We start from the raw sequence: 18648 nt of genomic DNA on the forward strand, positions 1-18648 counted from the left end.
CAGCGTGTTTACCTATATTGCTGTTGTTCCGGGTTCTCATTCTGTATGCATGTTTGTCAAGCCTACGTTTTTGTCTGGGATAAATTATTCTTATTAATGAGATGAAGGTTGTCTTCGATGATCTGCTTCAACATGCTGAGGAATCTTTGATCAGGACGGCCGATCGACGGCATGCGGTCCAGTTGTAAATTTGAGTTTGAACAGCTGAATTGAACTCAGTCAAGTCTGCAGGTGATGACTATCAAACATATGACGTCCTTTCCTAGTGATATCTTTGTTTATATATTTCTTAATCCTCAATTTGTGTCTTTCCTTCAGTTGAGAGATGGGGTCGGGGGTGAGTTCGAAGGGTACCCGGGCGACTGTACACGCAGTTGTGGGTACTGTCAGATTGAAAAAGAATACGCCTTCTCGTAAGTCTTCAGCGTTAGACTTGGCTCCAAGCGAAGGACAGACTACTCAGGCTGGGGGTTCCAATGATATGGAGGTCGAAGGAAGGTACTGCTGCAAAAGTAACTCTACTTTACTCTTACTTTTGACTTTTCATAATTTAATTTGGTGATTGAATATTGAACCCGGCAACTAAACTTCTCAATCAAAATCACATTAACTTTTTTCATCTAAGGCCAAGTTCAAACGCCGAGTTTGCATGGCTGATATTACCATTACTGCCCAAAATCAAAGGTTACTCTCACTTATTTACAGAAATGATCAAGATCCAAGTTATCAAAAATGTAAAGTACAAAAGATAGATATAACGCGAGTCACTTCAAATGAATAGAAATAATAGACTTCACCGAAAAAACTCAAATTGTTACTTACTGAGTCTTGGTAATTAGACACTGGAGCTTAAATTGGCAAGAGTCCATTAGTCGTAATTTTGTGTCTGAGATTATCTACTAAGTGAAGGGAATTGACTTAAGGGAGTCGCAAGGTGTTTGCACAATAACAATTACAAATCAAAAACCAACAAATAACCAAATTAAACTAAAAGCATATTTGAAAAACGTATCCTTTTATGAACTCTCAATAAGTCTCTCTCTCTAAACTCTCACTCATTTTGCTTGTTTCTTAAGTGCAGCAAACAAAAGTCTTCCTCTTCAAACTTTCTTTGGCAGCTTTAAGATTAACCCTTTAACTCTCATAAGTGACCAAGATAAAATTTCTCCTTACAATATCTATACAATATCAACCAGATAAGTAATGAGAATAAAGAAAAAGATCACTTTGGGGATAATTAGTTGATTCAATACTAAATTATCCGAACTAACATTATAAGAATTGTATAGTTGACAGTAAGGAGAATTACAAATTTGATCTGGGAGTTAAAGGGTTAGTAATCCTATAACTGTGATTCAAGTCCTTCATTGAATTTTCTTAAGCCTTTAACACCTGAGATCTGATTTCTAATTCTCCCTTCCAGGTGCTACACATTTCCTTGTAAATATTTGCAATAATTTGGTATTAGATCAAGATAATAACTTCTACCTGATATGTTTATGTATTCTCATTACCTGTTTGCTGAATAATGTATGGATATTATAGGGAGACATTACATGACAATCACTTTTGGGAATTAAAGGTTAAAGAGACAATTTAATCATTCTGTGTTACAGGCAATTGAAAAGTAACAAGAAGTCTGTTCCTCAGACTTCAACTACCACCACAAAAGAATCTTCTAAAAAAGGAAAAGAGAAAGCAAAACCCAGTGAGTCAAAAAATTCTTCTCCAAAACCTGTTAAGCCAGAAAAATCTGGTGATAAGGGCAAACCAGCTGTAAATAAAGTCACAAAAACTTCAGAGTCAAAGAAACCTGCATCAAAAACTGTTTCACCGAAGAAAGCTCCAAATGGTAATGACCAACAAAATGTTGCTCGTAAGAGTGTCCAGCTCTCAACCGGGTAAGTTTGAATCATATAATGTGATTTATTTTGCATGTATGTTACAACAGTTTAAATAAGGTACATGTATGTCATGTCATTTTGCAGTCAATAGTTGAGTTTTGTACAAAAGGCATTTTTGACTTGTTAACAGGCCTCTGGTAAGAGGTTATTTTTGCAGTCAAAACAGGCTTAAGTATCCGGTTCCTTTTATGAGGATGTGGCTCTTTTAGGGCAGTTACTAGACTTTGTAAAAAGATAAACCAGTTTTACTATGAATGTAACAAATTTTCCCAAAGTAATCATAGTAGTCAGTGGATATGTTTTTGTTTTCTAGATCTGATTTAGGTCAAAGGGTTGAGAGAGTTTTGAGAGGTTTCATAGAAGAAAACTGCCCTCTGAATTCAAGGACCGTTCGTATCTTCCTTAGCTCCACATTCACTGGTAAGGAATGGCACTTAACATTACTTAGCTAAAAGGGAGATGACTTGAACCAAATGGGGGAGGAACACACTTCCTTTTATATGGTGTGTAGGCTGTATGGTATGTTGGAGATACAGAGTGATTAAAGGTACCGCTAATGTTTAGTCCATCTTGTGTTCCTGTGTTGTATTACATTATAAAGATAAACTATGTTCATTGTTTTCTAACTTGTAGACACAGAACATGAACGTAATGCTCTCATGGAGCATGTGTATCCAAAACTGAGACAATTTTGTGAGAAGAGAGGTTATGAATTCCAGGTGAATTTCAGCTGAACAGTAATTAATTATTGTATTAAAGATCTTTTATTAGTTGCTGGATTCTACGTAACCATTTACCAGCCTCAGAGTTGTGGGTAGAATTCTAAAATTGAGTATTTTCTAGATCTTATTCTTTGTTGTATGTTATTAATAACTCATCCTCAGACTCTGTTACTGATCAAAACCAATCTGTCAGTGAAGGGTTTTCATTTATAAGAAATATCATGTGAGGGGTAAAATGTAATGAAAAATAACTGTAGAACATAATCCGAGTGTTGGTGAAAAACAGTAGTTTGTAATTTTTAATCTGTGTTGTAGGCAGAGAATTCTCTGATCTCCTGAATGCTTACCAAACAGTCTAAATGTAAATAACATATGCACTTAAGTTAGACTTCCATGTCATGAATTATCCATGCATCTGTCAGTATTTGGTTGATATTGAAGTTGGTCGCTGCTAGATGAAGGGTGAGAGAAACTGGATCAGTAGTCAGTTGATGTCAGAGAAATGTTCTTAGCCATTGGTTATCAAGGCATCAAGACTGACATTGACCAACCATCAGTCAATTAAACAGACTATTTAGTGACAGATACCCCTCACTACCAGTAAAGGGCATGATCTAATAAAAAGATTCTTAATATGCGATACTTCTTATAACAAATTAAGCACCAATCTCATGACTTTTTTGGTTTTTTGTTTTTTTTTTAACTTCAGGTTGTAGACATGCGCTGGGGAGTACGAGATGATGCTACAGATGCACACATGACAACTGAGCTGTGTTTACGGGAAATCAAAGCCTGTCAAGAAATCTCTGTAGGACCAAATTTTGTGGTGAGTATTTGGATTGATTGAAAACTCATTTTCCTTTCTTTAGAGGTTAATCAAGAGACCTCTATTATATGCTTTGAATTAATTAATACCTCTTACATTTAGTAACTGATTGTCATTTGATTTCCACATAAAAATATTCACTGCTAACAACAACAACAACAAAATTTAATTACCTAGTTAGGAATTAAAATATATAATTATCTAACAATCCCTACCTGCAAAATAGCAAAGCTAATTGAGGCTGGAGGGAAATAAACATTACAAGAAATTCTTCAATAAAATGTTTGCCTGAACTAAGGAATGACTAAGGATTCATTTATATACTTTACAAGTGATTTCTATTTTGTGGACTTTTCTTTTAACAGACTTTGCTGTCAGAAAAGTATGGTTATCGACCCTTAATGCCATCAATTACTGCTCAGGAGTTTGAGTTGATTCTCAGTAAAGGCTCTGATAACAAAATACATGAACTTCTTACCAAGTAAGAAAGGAAGCAGTGGAGAAGGCAGGGAGGCTTATTTAATTTATGCTATTCCTAGCAGATATGAGGTTTTTTTCTTTTTGTATGACAGCATTTAATGTATATTTAGAGAAGGCCCTTTTGTGTACACAGGTGGTAATTCAAGGATTTACCCTGATGGGTAAATGTCCTAAATTCGTCCAACAGGCTAAATACTCACAAGGCACTTAATTTGATGGCTTTTATATCTTTTGGTCATACAAGTCTGATATCAACAGGTTTTTTTTATGATTGTAGGTGGTACAAGATGGATGAAAACTGTTTTCCTGTATCATACATTCTCCAGCCAGTAACAACTTGGATACCAAACTTCCTCAATGATAGCTGTGATCTGTCTCAGAAGGAAGAAGCACAAAAACAGTGGGAGAGTGAATATAACATGATGAAGGAATTTCTCCAGCAAGCTGCCAAGGAAGTTTTAAATGATGAGGATATCTGGCAGAAATATGTCATATCAGGTAAATTGATCCAAAGCATGCAATTTTTATGTTGCAGCTGAATTTTTATCTCGGGGAAAAGCTTATTAAATCTCTCAGTCTTTCAGCCATGACTTTAAATTTTTACCAGCATTATGAAACAGATGAAATTATTCAGTGTTTTTCAAATGTTTAGTTATTGTCTTTGAGAATGTTGTATCACTTTTTAGTTTCTGAGGTGGAAATTAAACAGGGACTCCTAAAAGTTGAAAACCAAAAACGATCTTGTGTCTGGTTTCACCGTGCAATCAATGGTCTGGACTCTGATTCAGACAACCCAGAAGCGTTGAAATACACTGATCATTGTCCAGGTGGAGTTTGTCTTAATGATGGTGCCCATCCTCAGGCTCTTCTACATAACTTGAAAAATGAGAAAATGAAGCAAGCTGTGGATACTGAAAATACTTTCACCTACGATGTTACTTGGACACCAAATGGTGAGAATTTTTTAAAATTATTATCTATTCTGTGCAGTATTATTGATCTGATAAATGTATTATGAGTGAATTTATATTTGGGCTTTATTAAATGAAAAATATGATGCACATAGAATTATTAAAATTCACACTTTTTTTCATTACTCTTGATTTCTTGGATTGGAACTTTGTCAAATTAAGTACAACTTCCCTGTTATATTCGCCAAACTTTTCATGTCCTAATGATGATCATAGTTACACTGTAGTTTGATATCTAAGCAGCTGTCATGGCCGGTGAAGGCAAGGGAAGTATGAGTCCCTTTCATTAGACCTGTAGGTTTTATTACTATGCCATGCAAGAATTTCAAATTGCTAATTACTTTGCTGATTCATTCCCACCCCTCCCCTCATCAAAAATGGGGCAACTGTCCCATATCCCAGTTTTACCAGCAATGAGGCAGTCTCTCCCCACCCCCCTGCCACTCAATGGGATTTGTCATGTACATGTAGCTCATCACATGACTAACAAAATCAGTTGTTTTCATCCTAAGGTATTGATCCAAGTAATGATGAACACAAGAAATATCTTGATCAGTTTTGTAAAGACTTTGAGAACAAGATAAAGGACATGATATCAGCGGGTATTTCTGAGCACAAAGAGGCTGAAAAAGACAATTTACTGTACTCTGAAGTGGTGCAGCACACACTGTTCTGTAAGAGGAAACTTCAAGTTGTTTATGGAAGAAAGTCAACCGTTGGGGTAAAAACATTGGAATTACTAGTCAAGAATCAATGATCCTACTGTAGAAGCACGCCTGCTAAAACTTGGTTAACTCAAACTTTTTTAGTCATTTACCAGCTTAAGTTGTTGTAACTAACATTTTCACCATATTAACGTCATCATCCCCCTTTACCACTGTCACGGTCCTCATTACTCTCATGATTGGCATATGATTAACCTCAAAGGGTTTTTGCACCTTCATGGCTCACTTAAAGCCCACCACAGTAAGGTTTCCGTGCTGTTGACACAGAGGCAAACATGTGGTAACTTCAATTCATTAACCTACAGGAAATTGAAGATTATGTCAGGAGTCCAAGTAGGTACCCCCTGGTGATTCATGGAAAGTCTGGTTGTGGCAAAACGTCCGTCATTGCCATGGCAGCCAAGTCCATAAGTGAACTGTTGGATCAGAAAGGTTGTATATGTCTCAGGTAATAAAAAAATTTTTACGTTCATATTAAGTACTTCCCTAACAAACGCTGAAATGACCACTGTAACAGAACTTGTTCTCATTTGGCTTTTTGGTTTGTTTCACAATGAAATTGTGACAGGGGAACGCCCCCCCTTTCCACTTTCAAGCTGATGACTTGGTTTAGCCTATACTAATACAATGGATAGCGTTGAAGACGCGCTCTTATTGGCTACTCAGACTCTGAATAACCTTTGTTCTTCACCCCCATGCAACGCGCGCGGGATTTGCGGCCGAAAATATTGTACTCTTTGCAGGGATAAATGAGTTAAAATTCTCTTTTTGCGAAAGAAAGCATCCATTCACCTTCACTTAAGTGAATAGTTGTTAATTTTTTGAGAAAAATATCTCTTTCTGGCTTCACCGTTTTTCCTTCACCAATAATCTAAACTTCAGAAAAAATAGCAGGGAATCTTCACTTATTGTTGATTATTTAATAGTGTTTTCCTGAAAGTAAATTACTGACTCGTTGATAGTTTGCAAGATAATTCATTTTCATTATCTCGTGTTAATATTTTCATTATTATTATTATTAATATTATATCTATTGTTGTCATCGTTATTATTTTGTGTCTATTACACATCGATCCTTCACTTGTGAAACAGTTAAAGTTATAAGGTAAAAGTTTAATATTTATCAATTTGCAGGTTTCTTGGCACAACACCCAAAAGTTCCACCATCCTCCGTGTACTGAAGTCGATCATGCAACAGATTAAACACGTCTACGGTCTGACAACGAAAATTCCTCGTGTGAGTATCAAGCGCTTCGGGGGAATACTCCGGATCCAAAGATATTCATGTTCACTTGATGTAGCCAGGCAGGCATCATAAACGCTTCAGCGCGAGCGTTTCTTCGCCGGCGAGAAAGGATTGAGGTCTTGATATACACGAGCTGGAAAGGATTTGGTACTGATAATTATTAGTGTTAGACCCCAGGCAATCCTCTCCCCGACTCTTCTCAAATCTTTCTGCGAGCGGAGAAATACGTGTCCTGCGGTGGCTTACGTGTAGCTGTACCTTACCCACCCCCCCCCCCCCCCGGCCTGGTGACAGAGTGCACTTGGTCCGCCCCTAAAAACGGTTAAGCAGAGTTTGATTGTCCCTCTGTCGTTAAAGCTGGTGAAATCCTTAACAAGATCTCATTTCTGACTGCATTGATTCCATTTTTATCGTAATTTTTTTTCTTATTTCAGTCGTCCAAGGGAGTGTTTGATCAGTTCCCAAATTTTTTGTCCAGCGCTACTAAAGATAACCCATTGATAATCATCTTGGATTCTTTGGATCAACTTTCTCCACTGCACGGTGCTTGGAAATTAATATGGTTTCCAAGACAACTTCCTCTTCATGTAAAGTTTATTGTATCTACTCTTCCTGATCAAGAGTACAAATGTTTTCCAATTCTTAAGGTGAGTTTATCCGGAAATTGAAGTATTATACGGACCCCAAACTAAAACATATATCAAATTATTGATACACATTTTCAAGCAAGCCAGTAGGAGTAAATCAAAAGAGAGCAAGAATCCAGAATTGAGAGGCAGTTACTGACCTGAACAACTTGTAATGGAGTGTCAAAAGGAATCCTGAAATGATTTGAGATTTATTTGGCTTTGCTTTACTTCGCTTTATGTTGCGTCGCGGAAACTCACGTCAATCCCGTAGTTCCGAATAAGATGCAAAACTAAAACCAATCCCACCTTGAACACTCGCGATTTTCCCGTACTTAAGACAGTTTGCTTAAAATTGCTTAGAGTTGTTGTGGGCTGTTTGTAATATTTTTCTCTTGTTCTGATCGACAATTGTGAATTGTGATTTTTTTTTCCGAAATTAGCGCAATCATGCGCTAATTTTCCTGAACTTCTGTCCAGCTTGTTCATGAATCATTTTTATATCTCAGGCTCTCTTCAAACATCCAAAATGTTTCGTGTCGGTCCCTGAACTGTCTTCAGATGACGTGAGTGACATATTGACCAACTGGCTGAAGTCTGAGAACAGGACCCTCCAGGACCGTCAGTTGCAGGTGCTCAAAGACGCCTTCAAAAAGTGTCCCCTTCCTTTGTTTCTAAAGATCTCTTATGATGAGACCAGACTTTGGAGATCATATTCCACTATCAGTGAAACCTGTTTAGAAACGACCATACGAAAGGCTATTGACAAGCTCTTGGAAAGAGTCGAAATAAGCCATGGCGAGGTTCTTGTGCGACGCGCTCTTGGATATATTACAGCAGGTAACTTTAATATAATTTCGTAGATTATCTTGGGTAGATTATCTTGAAATTTTCCGGAAAAGATGAAAAATCGTTACAGGAGTTAGGATGGAAAGGCGAGTTTTTGGCGGTAAACAGCGGACCGTGGGAAGACATCGATGACAGGCCCGAAAGTCGAGAAAACGGATGGAAATCCATACTAAAGGCATGTCTGCGTAGCAGACATTCAAACACCAGTGGCTCCTTGCGTTGCATTCTCTGGTGAAAAGTCGTGAGAAATAGGTTTTGTTTTGTGCTTTAGAGCGAATATTTACGGAGTGGCTCAAAGAGAAAAGAAATCTCGGCGGCCATTCAGAGCAAAGGACAGTAACTCAAGGAGGCAATCACAGACCTTCGTCGAGCAAAACCGGTGCAATGGATTAGTTAGGACAGTGAAGTGTACACTGTCTATTTGTTTATTTTTTACTTCTTTGCGTAATAAGATTATTATCTCCCTCTCTATCCAGCTTCTCTTGGTCTCACTACAAACGAACTCGAGGATATCCTGTCTTGTGATGAAGACCTACTCCATGACGTTTTTCAGTACTGGACCCCACCGATCAGGCGTCTTCCCCCCTTGCTGTGGGTCAGAATAAGGGCGGATCTCTCCTCTTACTTAGTGGACAGGGGGGCGGATGGAACTCAGGTCACGTGTTGGTATCACCGTCAGTTTATTCAGGCTGCGGAAGACAGATACTTGTCAGATGCAGTGGAGAAGAAGCGTTTACACACCCATATTGCTGATTACTTCTTGGGAAGAAATTACGTTGGTAAGTAACCATGCTGGGGTAATTCCTTTTAGATAAAAGCTGCCGAAGCTTTTTATAAACCAGCATAAATTTTGAAATAAAGAAAAAGTGCCCTTGCGTTTAGATTCTAGCATACAAGTCACGCTTTTGAAGTTTCAGTTCGTATGCAGAGTAATTTAACACCAGAGTTAACACCATTGTATTAAGCACTAAAACACTGCGAATGTCATGGTAAATGGAAACCAAAGGGAGTTACATTAGGTAACGTGAAACAGCACCTGTTAGGTGGAAACTCCGCGGTTTCTCGTCAAGAAACGTTCTTTTTGTTTACAGAGGAAGACACCAAAGAAACGACCCTGATTCACGGCAAGCAAGTGCGTTTAGCGAGTATTTCAGGACAGCCCCTGTTATTATCCAAAGGTCGTTACAATTTAAGAAAACTTCATGAACTTCCCGTACAACTGATTCGCAGCCAGATGCTAGATGAGCTAAAGAGTGAAGTTCTCTGCAACTTTGAGTGGCTAAGTACCAAGATAGAAGTGCGCACACTGAGGTAAGAAAGGAGATTAAAAAAAAACCCTTAATTTGTTGTAGCCAGCGAGCCCGCCCTCATCATTACGCTGCGAGGAGCATTTCTCCGCCTGCGGGAAGATTTGGGACGAGTCGGGTAGAGGTTTTTCAGAGGTCTGGCGCTAATGATTAAATATGTTAGACCATTCCTAGACCTCTCCCCAGCTCGCCTTCCCCAAGACCTCCGCTCGTGCCGAAGAGCTATTGAAGAACTATTTTTCACCAGTGATACAGCAATAATTTTTTGTTTGTCGAATTTACAGGTCGGTGCTGGATAATTTCCATTCCGCTATGAACGCTTTCAATGATCCAGACATTGCCGCTGTTGCAGAAACTCTCCAACTCGCACAAGACGCTATTTTGAGCGACCTCAACCAATTACCAGCGCAGTTTGTAGGCAGGCTCTACGAGGTAATGCTCTCAGTGTCCTATTTGCAGCTGTAATCATGGTTTATTCTGTCTTTCGTTTGCTGTACGAGAAGATATCTTTATATCCGAAAGAATATCTTCATAATCCACAACGTTTTACACGCTGATCTAACGATTCTTTTGCCTATTTTTTACATCAAAGAGCCTGAATTTCCTTTCCATTCGCAATTCGACACAGTATTGTCGTATCTCTTTACTTCGCATGCTTATTTCTCAAGAGATTATTTAACATATTCTAAATCTTTTGATTTTGAAGCTTTCGTATTTCCCTTAGGTTCCGTTTCGTTTGTTTAATTTAGTACAATTGGCCTCTGTAAGCTTTTCAACACTTTTGTGGGTATTTTTTGGTTTTGTTTCAGTGTAAAGTGCAGGATCCATTTCATGTTGTTCCAACCAATCTATCCCCGGTAAGTGTGTGACTCTAAGCAAATCAGTGCCTTCATTGTAAGGTCAGTCACATAAGTAACTGAATACTTGTTTCCTTTCTTGGCTTGTCTTTGGTTATATACTTTTCCAAGTATGTCCCCAGTAACTTTTTTTCCCGTGCTCGTCCACGGTAACATGTTACCCTCGCGTGTCTTTGGTTACATGTTTTCCCGCGCATGTCAGCGCTCAAATGTTTTTCCGCTCATGTAAGCGCTTTATATGTTTTCCCGCGCATGTCACTGGAATGTTGTCCCGCGCATGTCACCGGTTATATGTTTTCCCGCGCTTGTAATTGGTTGCACGCTTTCATCATCAGGTCCTAGCCAAACTAGTCCAGGATTCTCGCAACCCTCCAGCGCCGGCACTCATACCGTCCAGAGGTTTCTTAACCCCCCCAGGCGGACAGTTGGTTCACACACTCGTGGTTAACTCCGCCAGTGTATTGTATGGATTGGCGGCAACTAGCAACAGGAAATACGTTGTCACAGGTATTTTACTTTCCTTACTCGCTAGCATTTCGTAGTTTAAAAAATCAACCCCAATTCTCTTAACAACCCCATTGGAGAGACTATTTCGCCCTCATCCTGAAAATTCAGGAGAGGTTGCTTGTTTAACTTAACGTAACTCTTACTAAACATCTACTAAACAACGACGATTCCATTTTTTTTAATTCAGGTTAGTTTTTAAACGTGGACTATAAATCCTACTTTTTCTACCAATCGTTTTTTTTTAACTGTAAATAAGATCCCAGCTAATCGGTTTTTTTTTTGTGCAGGCTCACAAGAGGGAGTCGTTAAGGTCTGGGACAATAACGACGGCTCGTTGTTCCTGACCGTACCGGAGGCTGGGGATGAGATTGGAATGATCACGTGTGGTTGTGACGATGACGTCATCATCGTGTCTTCTAAGACTGGAATTAGTTTGATCTCGTTTGAAACTGGAGAAATACTTCAAAGGTGACTACAGTAGTTATGTTTTTGCCATGTTAGTCATAACATAGCGGTGTTTTCAATTTTTTAAAGTCGATGGTAATCCGTGAGTACACTGGTTTAACTTTAATTTTCCCTGTTATTGGTTCAGAAAACATGCACCACCCTCACAATATGATCATTGGATTCAGAATTCAAACCCTTCACTCCCAGGTCATTTACCTTTTCCCCCGCTGCGTACAGTTTCCGTCTTTTTACTTTGAATTTTTTTTTTTGCTCTCTGTGAGAACAGTATCAATTGATCGTCGAAAAACCGAAACCAAAGTGATCACTACGCCTAATCATAACAAATGAAAACGTTATCGTTGAGAACTCAAAGTAAAACAGGCAAACTATCCGGCAAAAGCGCGGGAAAACGCGGGTGTTCCAGCCCCGATTAGTAGTCTATTTGCGTCTCAATGGTCGAGAGAATGGTGCGAGTTTTCTGGACCAATCAGAGAGCGAGGCAAAGCAAAAATAACTCAATTGAAAGTTGCTCTATAATCATATGTTATGATTATATTAATCGATATCTTACCAACTTAAACTTGTCGCGACTTATGGACATCCTTTTTGATCTAAGATTCAGTTGCTTGTGATTTTACCAAATTTATGGAAGTAACATGACTTGGTTTCTTTTCTTTTCGTGAATTTGAATAATAGAGTGGAAGTCAAGTTCTTTGAGGGTTGTCCTCCGTTTACACTAGCCGGCGAAAAGGGATCCAAAGTGGTCTTCCTCAAAGAAAAAGGTTTACACGTCATCTCTGCTTCTTCTGGAAAGTTTTTGCACCAATTTTCAGGCATCTTTCCAGTCGGTGGCGCAGGTCAGAACAGTTTACTAACCTCCTGGAACGACACCGTAATATGTAACTCAAAAGAAGATGAAAACTCTTTGAAGGTGATCGATACGTCTGACTACAAAATTCTTCATGCGATAAAGGTTTTTAGCGAGAAGGACGAAGAAGAATTCCTTCATCTTACCCAAGTAGCAATGAAATCTGACAACGAAGTCCTTGTTGCCAAAAAAATGAAGATAGATTTGTACTCGGTCGATAGTGGTGAGCATTTGCGAACATACAAATGCAAAATCGACGATTGGATTCGAAACTTGTCCCTGGACCCCGCCCAGAATATGCTTGTGTTTCCTAAAGAAAATAAAGTCGCCCTTCTTGATCTCGAAAGCGGCGAAAGGAAAGATGTCCTACCCCACCCTAACTTCGTTTCGAGGGTTTTTGCTGTCGGCTATGACGTCATTTTAACATCGGGCGGCGACAATGTCGTCCGTGTGTGGGACTTGACCCGAGAAGATGTCCATCAACAAGTAGAAAAACCCGAGACAGTATTGAACATTTATTCCATTCCTGGCGATTCTCGACACCTGGTAACGCTGGGACGATTAGGGATTGACAATTTCTGTGTGACCATATGGGATTTAGCGACCATGTTACCACTACGCAAAGTAACTGGCATAACAACGAGTTACCTTCAGATCATCAACGACAGAAGAGCTGCTATTCGCGTCAAAGAAAACGTAGCAATTGTGGACTTACATACGTGGAGGGTTGTCAACGTCCTTAAAGGAAAAATCCCTCCTTATGACTTCCTCGGTGTAGACGATGTCTGTGTTGTGAACGATAGCACTGAAATCCTTACCTACTCACACGATCGTAAACATTTGACGCTGTACGACATCGAAACGGGAGATCAAGTGGCCACGTTAAAATCAGGCCATGATATCCGTTCATTTCTGGTGAACTCAGAAGGAACAGTCGTCGTATGGGATGCACCCAAGCCGGCCGACCAATTGCACGTGTGGGACTTGGAGACTAGAGAGCAAATTTTTGTTATTAAGAGGGAGGGGTGTGAGAGACTAACATTGACACACGCTGGGTTTACACCGGACGGTGACTATTTTGTGTCCAGTGCGAAGAAAGGGAAAAAAGAGAGCTATATCCGGGTTTCGGCGGTGTGGGATATGAGGAAAAGTGAGTATGACTGGGTGCTTTTCTTTTCCTAACGAAAATTTTATCACATGGTTTAGATAACCGACTTGCCATAAACGTGCACGGGACGATGCCTCAGGGCCTGCTAAAGCGTTTCGAAGTGCTCAAGAAATGCAGAAACAAATTTGACTGTTTAGTGTACGAGATGCTTTTTATAAGAGCTTTAAAGCCAAATCTCAACGTACAATCAGACTCCATTCGGGCGAGAGTATTTTCATGATCTTCGCACCCTTTGATATCAACCCTTTGATGTTAATTTTTCGCCCCAAAATCGCTTTAAATGCTGTAATTTGCATTATCTTATATATTTTTACCTTGATAATGGAGTCATGACTACTCCGAAACGTCGGATTGTATCGTTCGTTTTTACCGTTTTATGTTTAAACATAAAAGTGTGTTTTAAAATTTCAGAGGAGTTACTGCACGATTTGCGTTACCCAAATGATACAGACACAATCTCTCTGACAATTTTGGACAACACCCGGGTGATAACAGCACACAAAGATTTGAACATTGTTTGTTGGGATATCGAGGAAGGTAAGCTCTCTTGTCATGGGGCATGAATTCGAGTATCATAGAATATCTCTCGACTTAGTCCATGGGCTTCTCCGGCCGCGTAAACCTGGGCCCTGTTGTAAGCTGCAACATCACTGATAGACTCTCCCCTGACTTCCGCGGGTAGTATTTATTGAGTTCATGTGCCATCTTTTATTCGTGCCATTTATCTCTCTATTAAATAACTTTTTGCTTGTTTTTCTCGCAATCTAGGAACCCCTATCCATATTCTTCCCAGCAACCATTTCAGCAATTTGCGAATTAACATCATGGCTTCCAAAGGAGACATCGTGGTTTCTTATGACAAAAAGACGCTGATCATGTGGGACATGAGGGCGGGCGCACAAAAGGCGACATTCACCGCAGATAAGGTAAGACGTGCTCCCACTGAGGTGCAAAAAATGCTGTTATTTAATCGTCCCCAGTAATCTACGTTCTTTTAAATATCAACGACGGAAGTGCTCGAGAGATGCGCAGGGCAAAATGGGAGAAACCAAGTTTCTTCTTTCTCTCCTCTTCCTACCCATCATCCCCTCCTTCGTGGTAGTGCTCGTCTCTTGTGGCCCCGCCGGGGTCGCGAGAGACTAGCCGACTAGACTAGCCGGTGGCCGTGTCTGAAAAGGAAGAGACGACGACAACGAGTTAGACGCAATGAAGTTGATTTGCTTTTCATGTATTCAGAAGGCAGTTATGTCTGATACTGAGGAATGATGCGTTCTTTTGAGCTCAAATTTGAGATCAGCTAAATACTTTACCAGTTTTGAGTCTAATTGTAAGCTGTATTCCTTAGAAAGCACTTTGCGAGGTGTTAAAAGACCCGAAAACGCTTTCAACCTCTATGCATGTGGACAATTCCTTTTCCTCAATTTTGCAGGTGACAGCAATTCATCCCGTGGGAGAGGGTCAGTGTATTGTGCTTGGCTATGAAAGCGTATTGCCATTAGTGCTTCTTACTCTCCAGGGAGGAGACGTAAAGCCATACGAATTTCCCACGGAGGGTACCAAGGCCATCGCTGGAACAGGTATGGTACAAATATAACGTTTTTGAGATTTTCACCGGTCTTGTTTAACTTTTAGGTTTTCAAAGAAAGATATTTTTCGTCTTGTCACGAGCGTGGGACAAAGAAAAAATTCTGAGTCCCCATGAGGAATCGAACCCCAGACCTTCGGATTCCGCGCTCCGACGCTCTAACCACGAGCTACAGAGACTCCAAGGTCAGCGAGGTCTATATGACACGCGTACTGCATACTGCGAGGATCAGCAATGTCGATAGCGTAATATTTGTAGATGGAAATAAGAGAGATAACTTCGTTATAGACCTCGCTCACCGTGGGGTCTCTGTGGCTTAGTAGTAGAGCGTCGGAGCGCGGAATCCGAAGGTCTGAGGTTCGATTCCTCATGGGGACTCAGAATTTTTTCTTTGTCCCACGCTCGTGACAAGACGAAAAATATCTTTCTTTGAAATACATACAGTTACTGCACGATTTGCGTTACCCAAATGATACGGACACAATCTCTCTGACAATTTTGGACAACACTCGGGTGATAACAGCACACAAAGATTTGAACATTGTTTGTTGGGATATCGAGGAAGGTAAGCTCTATTGTCATGGGGCATGAATTCGAGTATCCAAGAATATCTCTCGACTTAGTCCATGGGCTTCCCCGGCCGCGTAAACCTGGGCCCTGTTGTAAGCTGCAACATCACTCACACTCGAAATGCATCTCTCTTTATTTCTTTACCGAGCGCAAAACTTACCATCTCTCTTATTTTTAGATTTTTTTAGCACGAACTGTGCAAATGTGAGAGTTACATGCTTTGAAACGTTCCCTTTCGGACTTTTAAATATGTTCTCGTGTAGTTACTTCCATGACGTACTTCACCTGACCCTATGTTGAATTTCGTAGACATGTGGATAGAGTTCGAGGGCGTCAAAGGTGACATTGTTGCTGATGAAGATGAGAAAATAAGCGAAGACGAAAACGAGGCAATCGAGCATTGAGAGGAGAAAGAAGAGCGTGGATCAGGGTCATTGCGTGATTGATCGGCTGAACGAGACTTGCCAATTAACAACAGAAGGCACTACGAAGGAATTGTATGAAATGTTGAAAAGGCGCATTGCAAATGGACAAACGCGGAAGAAATGATCATCGCACTTATTTAAACCTAAAACATAATTATTTAAGACAAGAAGACTTATTTTTAAAGTGGTACGTTGCAAGAGAGGAGGCCGTAGGTTTGTCAGTGATGGTATTTCTACTACGCTTTCCTCTCCTAAAATAAGGTCTCTAACTTATTTATTTCGATGAGGTTTTTTTCTTGATTTCCTTCTGGAGTTGTCTTCGGTGTTGAAGACATGTTTAGTTATTGGTATTTATTTTCTCCGTGGCCACCAAAGCTACGGTTGTTCTCACCGTTTGGTGGTTGAGGTTTCTCCAATTCATGTAAATAAAAACTTTTAGGTAAACTTCCGCGGACGAGGGTAGAGGAAGATATTAGGGTTAGGACTCAGAAAGGATCTCTTATCTTGTGAGGGCCTAGTAAAACTAATGCAAAGAAATAATTTAAAATAGTTTAAAAAAATTTAGAAATTTTGGTGTGAATTTATTCAACTTAATTTATTTTTGATAAGATCGTCGCCCGAAAGAAGTCTAACTTAGTGAGTATCTAGAACAAATTACATATTGCAAAATAAATGAATGGTTTTCTTCCAAACGAAAGTGACCAACATCATCACGATATATTATATTTCCTTACAGAAGATATTTTTACCACGTCTGGAAAAATCTCCGCCTTCTCTATATTGATCTAATTTCAATATTTCTGCACGTCGACAAACACCGAAAGTCGCAGTCTGTGCATGTCTAGATAGTTTAAGCTTCATCTCCATTTTTTTTCTTGTGAATCTTATTCACCTTGAAATAAGCTAAATCTCCTCCTTCCTTTCGTCACCTCTTGTCTCTTTTTAGTTTGTCCATTTTGAAAAACTATTAAATATTGGGTTTCTAGTGGTAAAGACAATTTTTGAAGATATAAACGGAAAATCAGTATTTCATGACGTAGAAATCATTGCGCAATCTCAAGCTTCGACTTAAAATCCCCAACCGTATGCAGGAAGATAAAGAACGCAAACTCATACAAATTCGAAAAGCAAAACAACCTTTTCTATTCTACTCTGGACGGAAATAATAATAATCATTGATTTGTGTTACGCAAATATCAATCCAAAAAGAGAAATTTTCATCTGCGGAAAAGAAGCCTCCGGGGTTTTGTTGGTATTACTTTACATCTAAGGTGAACAGACCCGCTGGAGTCGTTCGATGATTAATTGTCCTTTTTGTAAAGCGCAACTCCATTTCCAGCACAAATTGGCATTCATTACGTCAAGTTCCGGTCGATAATCCAAATTTGAATCGGATGGTTCATTTTCGGTAAATTCGACTACATCAAGAGAAGCTAAATTATTCTATTTTTTAGATAAAGTATCATTTTAGGATTTCAGTTTAATTTAGATAAAGAAAATATATCAAAACTACGAAGTTGCGAACTTCGAAGTAAAGTCATTCGTCAAACAAAGAAAGAACTTTACAATGTTATGATATCTTTAATTGGTTTCTCTTTTAAATGGATTTCATTTGCGTCATTACTCATATTCATTAAAATCTAAAGACTTAACGTTTAAGGACAATTTCACTCTTTTTTTATAAAAACGTGTATAATGTTCCTTATTCCTTTATTTTTTAATTTTTTGCGGTAAGAAAACGTTCTCAACATGTTCTTAAGGTTTAGTGCATCGTGCAGTAAGAGAACCGTATTATTAAAGCTGAAAAAATGTCCCTTATTGTTTGAATTAATTGGCCTGTTAAACCACATAGTTTTACATTTTATTTAACCTTTATTTTCTACTTCTCGAAAATAAAAATGATGAAAATAAAGACGTTCTTCAGTAAAACACCTGGATATGTTCTTAAACTTTTGGTTAATCTCAACCTAAACGATCTTGTAAAAGAAAGATTCTTATGAAAAAAGAAAGAACAGATTGTGCTGTACAGGCAACGTATTTTGCCCTGCGAAGGAAAGGCTCTTAGAATAATTCCTTCGCCAGTGAAAAGGATAGAAGGCAGATGTAAGAAAGTTAGTTTTAATCTTTTACTTCTTCTTGTTACAAAAAAAGATAGAAGTTTACATGCTTATTTGATTTAGCGGTATTCCTAACTTTCTGTGCGATGTTTTCCACGTAAAAATCACCAGCTGTAAGGACTATTTTGTCGTTTTAGAAGAGGACGGTGTTTTGACCATTTCACAATGTTTCCAAAGAGCAAAATCTATGTTTGAAAGAAGGTTGATGTCCTTAAAATACTTCCTATCATAACTATGAATATTATTATCGGAGTTTACTTCATACCCTAGTCTCATCATTTTGGCGAACATGTTTACGTGGGTCCTCGATTTATTTCAGTGACACCAACTAACACACGCGCGCGCACGTGTTTTTACCGAGCGCACACGAGAGAGCAGACCGAAGTTGTGTGTACCAACAGCCCGCCTTTCAGAATGCTTTCAAACTTGAATTGTTTACATGAGTTTC

General features: G+C 39.1%; 1 protein-coding gene across 1 annotated transcript; it reads left to right on the forward strand.

The window, feature by feature from the left end:
• On the forward strand, nt 1–17927 carry LOC131790431 (NACHT and WD repeat domain-containing protein 2). The gene is made up of 25 exons (XM_059107642.2): nt 1–231; nt 319–498; nt 1617–1901; nt 2218–2324; nt 2538–2623; nt 3336–3452; nt 3818–3933; nt 4210–4430; nt 4619–4885; nt 5416–5624; nt 5934–6076; nt 6763–6865; nt 7309–7521; nt 8010–8340; nt 8826–9128; nt 9441–9660; nt 9941–10088; nt 10466–10513; nt 10849–11020; nt 11308–11488; nt 12164–13485; nt 13915–14040; nt 14272–14429; nt 14933–15080; nt 15968–17927. Exons 2-25 carry the CDS (start codon nt 326–328, stop codon nt 16060–16062), a joined length of 5292 nt encoding a protein of 1763 aa, XP_058963625.2. The 5' UTR covers nt 1–231; nt 319–325; the 3' UTR covers nt 16063–17927.
• Nucleotides 17928–18648: the final 721 nt, after the last annotated feature.

The sequence above is a fragment of the Pocillopora verrucosa genome, chromosome 10, assembly GCF_036669915.1.
Source record: "Pocillopora verrucosa isolate sample1 chromosome 10, ASM3666991v2, whole genome shotgun sequence".
Lineage (NCBI taxonomy): Eukaryota > Metazoa > Cnidaria > Anthozoa > Scleractinia > Pocilloporidae > Pocillopora > Pocillopora verrucosa.

Coding starts and splice junctions, on each gene's coding strand:
- LOC131790431 (XM_059107642.2), top strand. CDS start 326: ATGGGGTCGGGGGTGAGTTCGAAGGGTACCCGGGCGACTGTACACGCA. Junction 11,021..11,307: donor CAGGAAATACGTTGTCACAG/GTATTTTACTTT, acceptor TTTTTTGTGCAG/GCTCACAAGAGGGAGTCGTT. Junction 14,430..14,932: donor CGACATTCACCGCAGATAAG/GTAAGACGTGCT, acceptor TCAATTTTGCAG/GTGACAGCAATTCATCCCGT.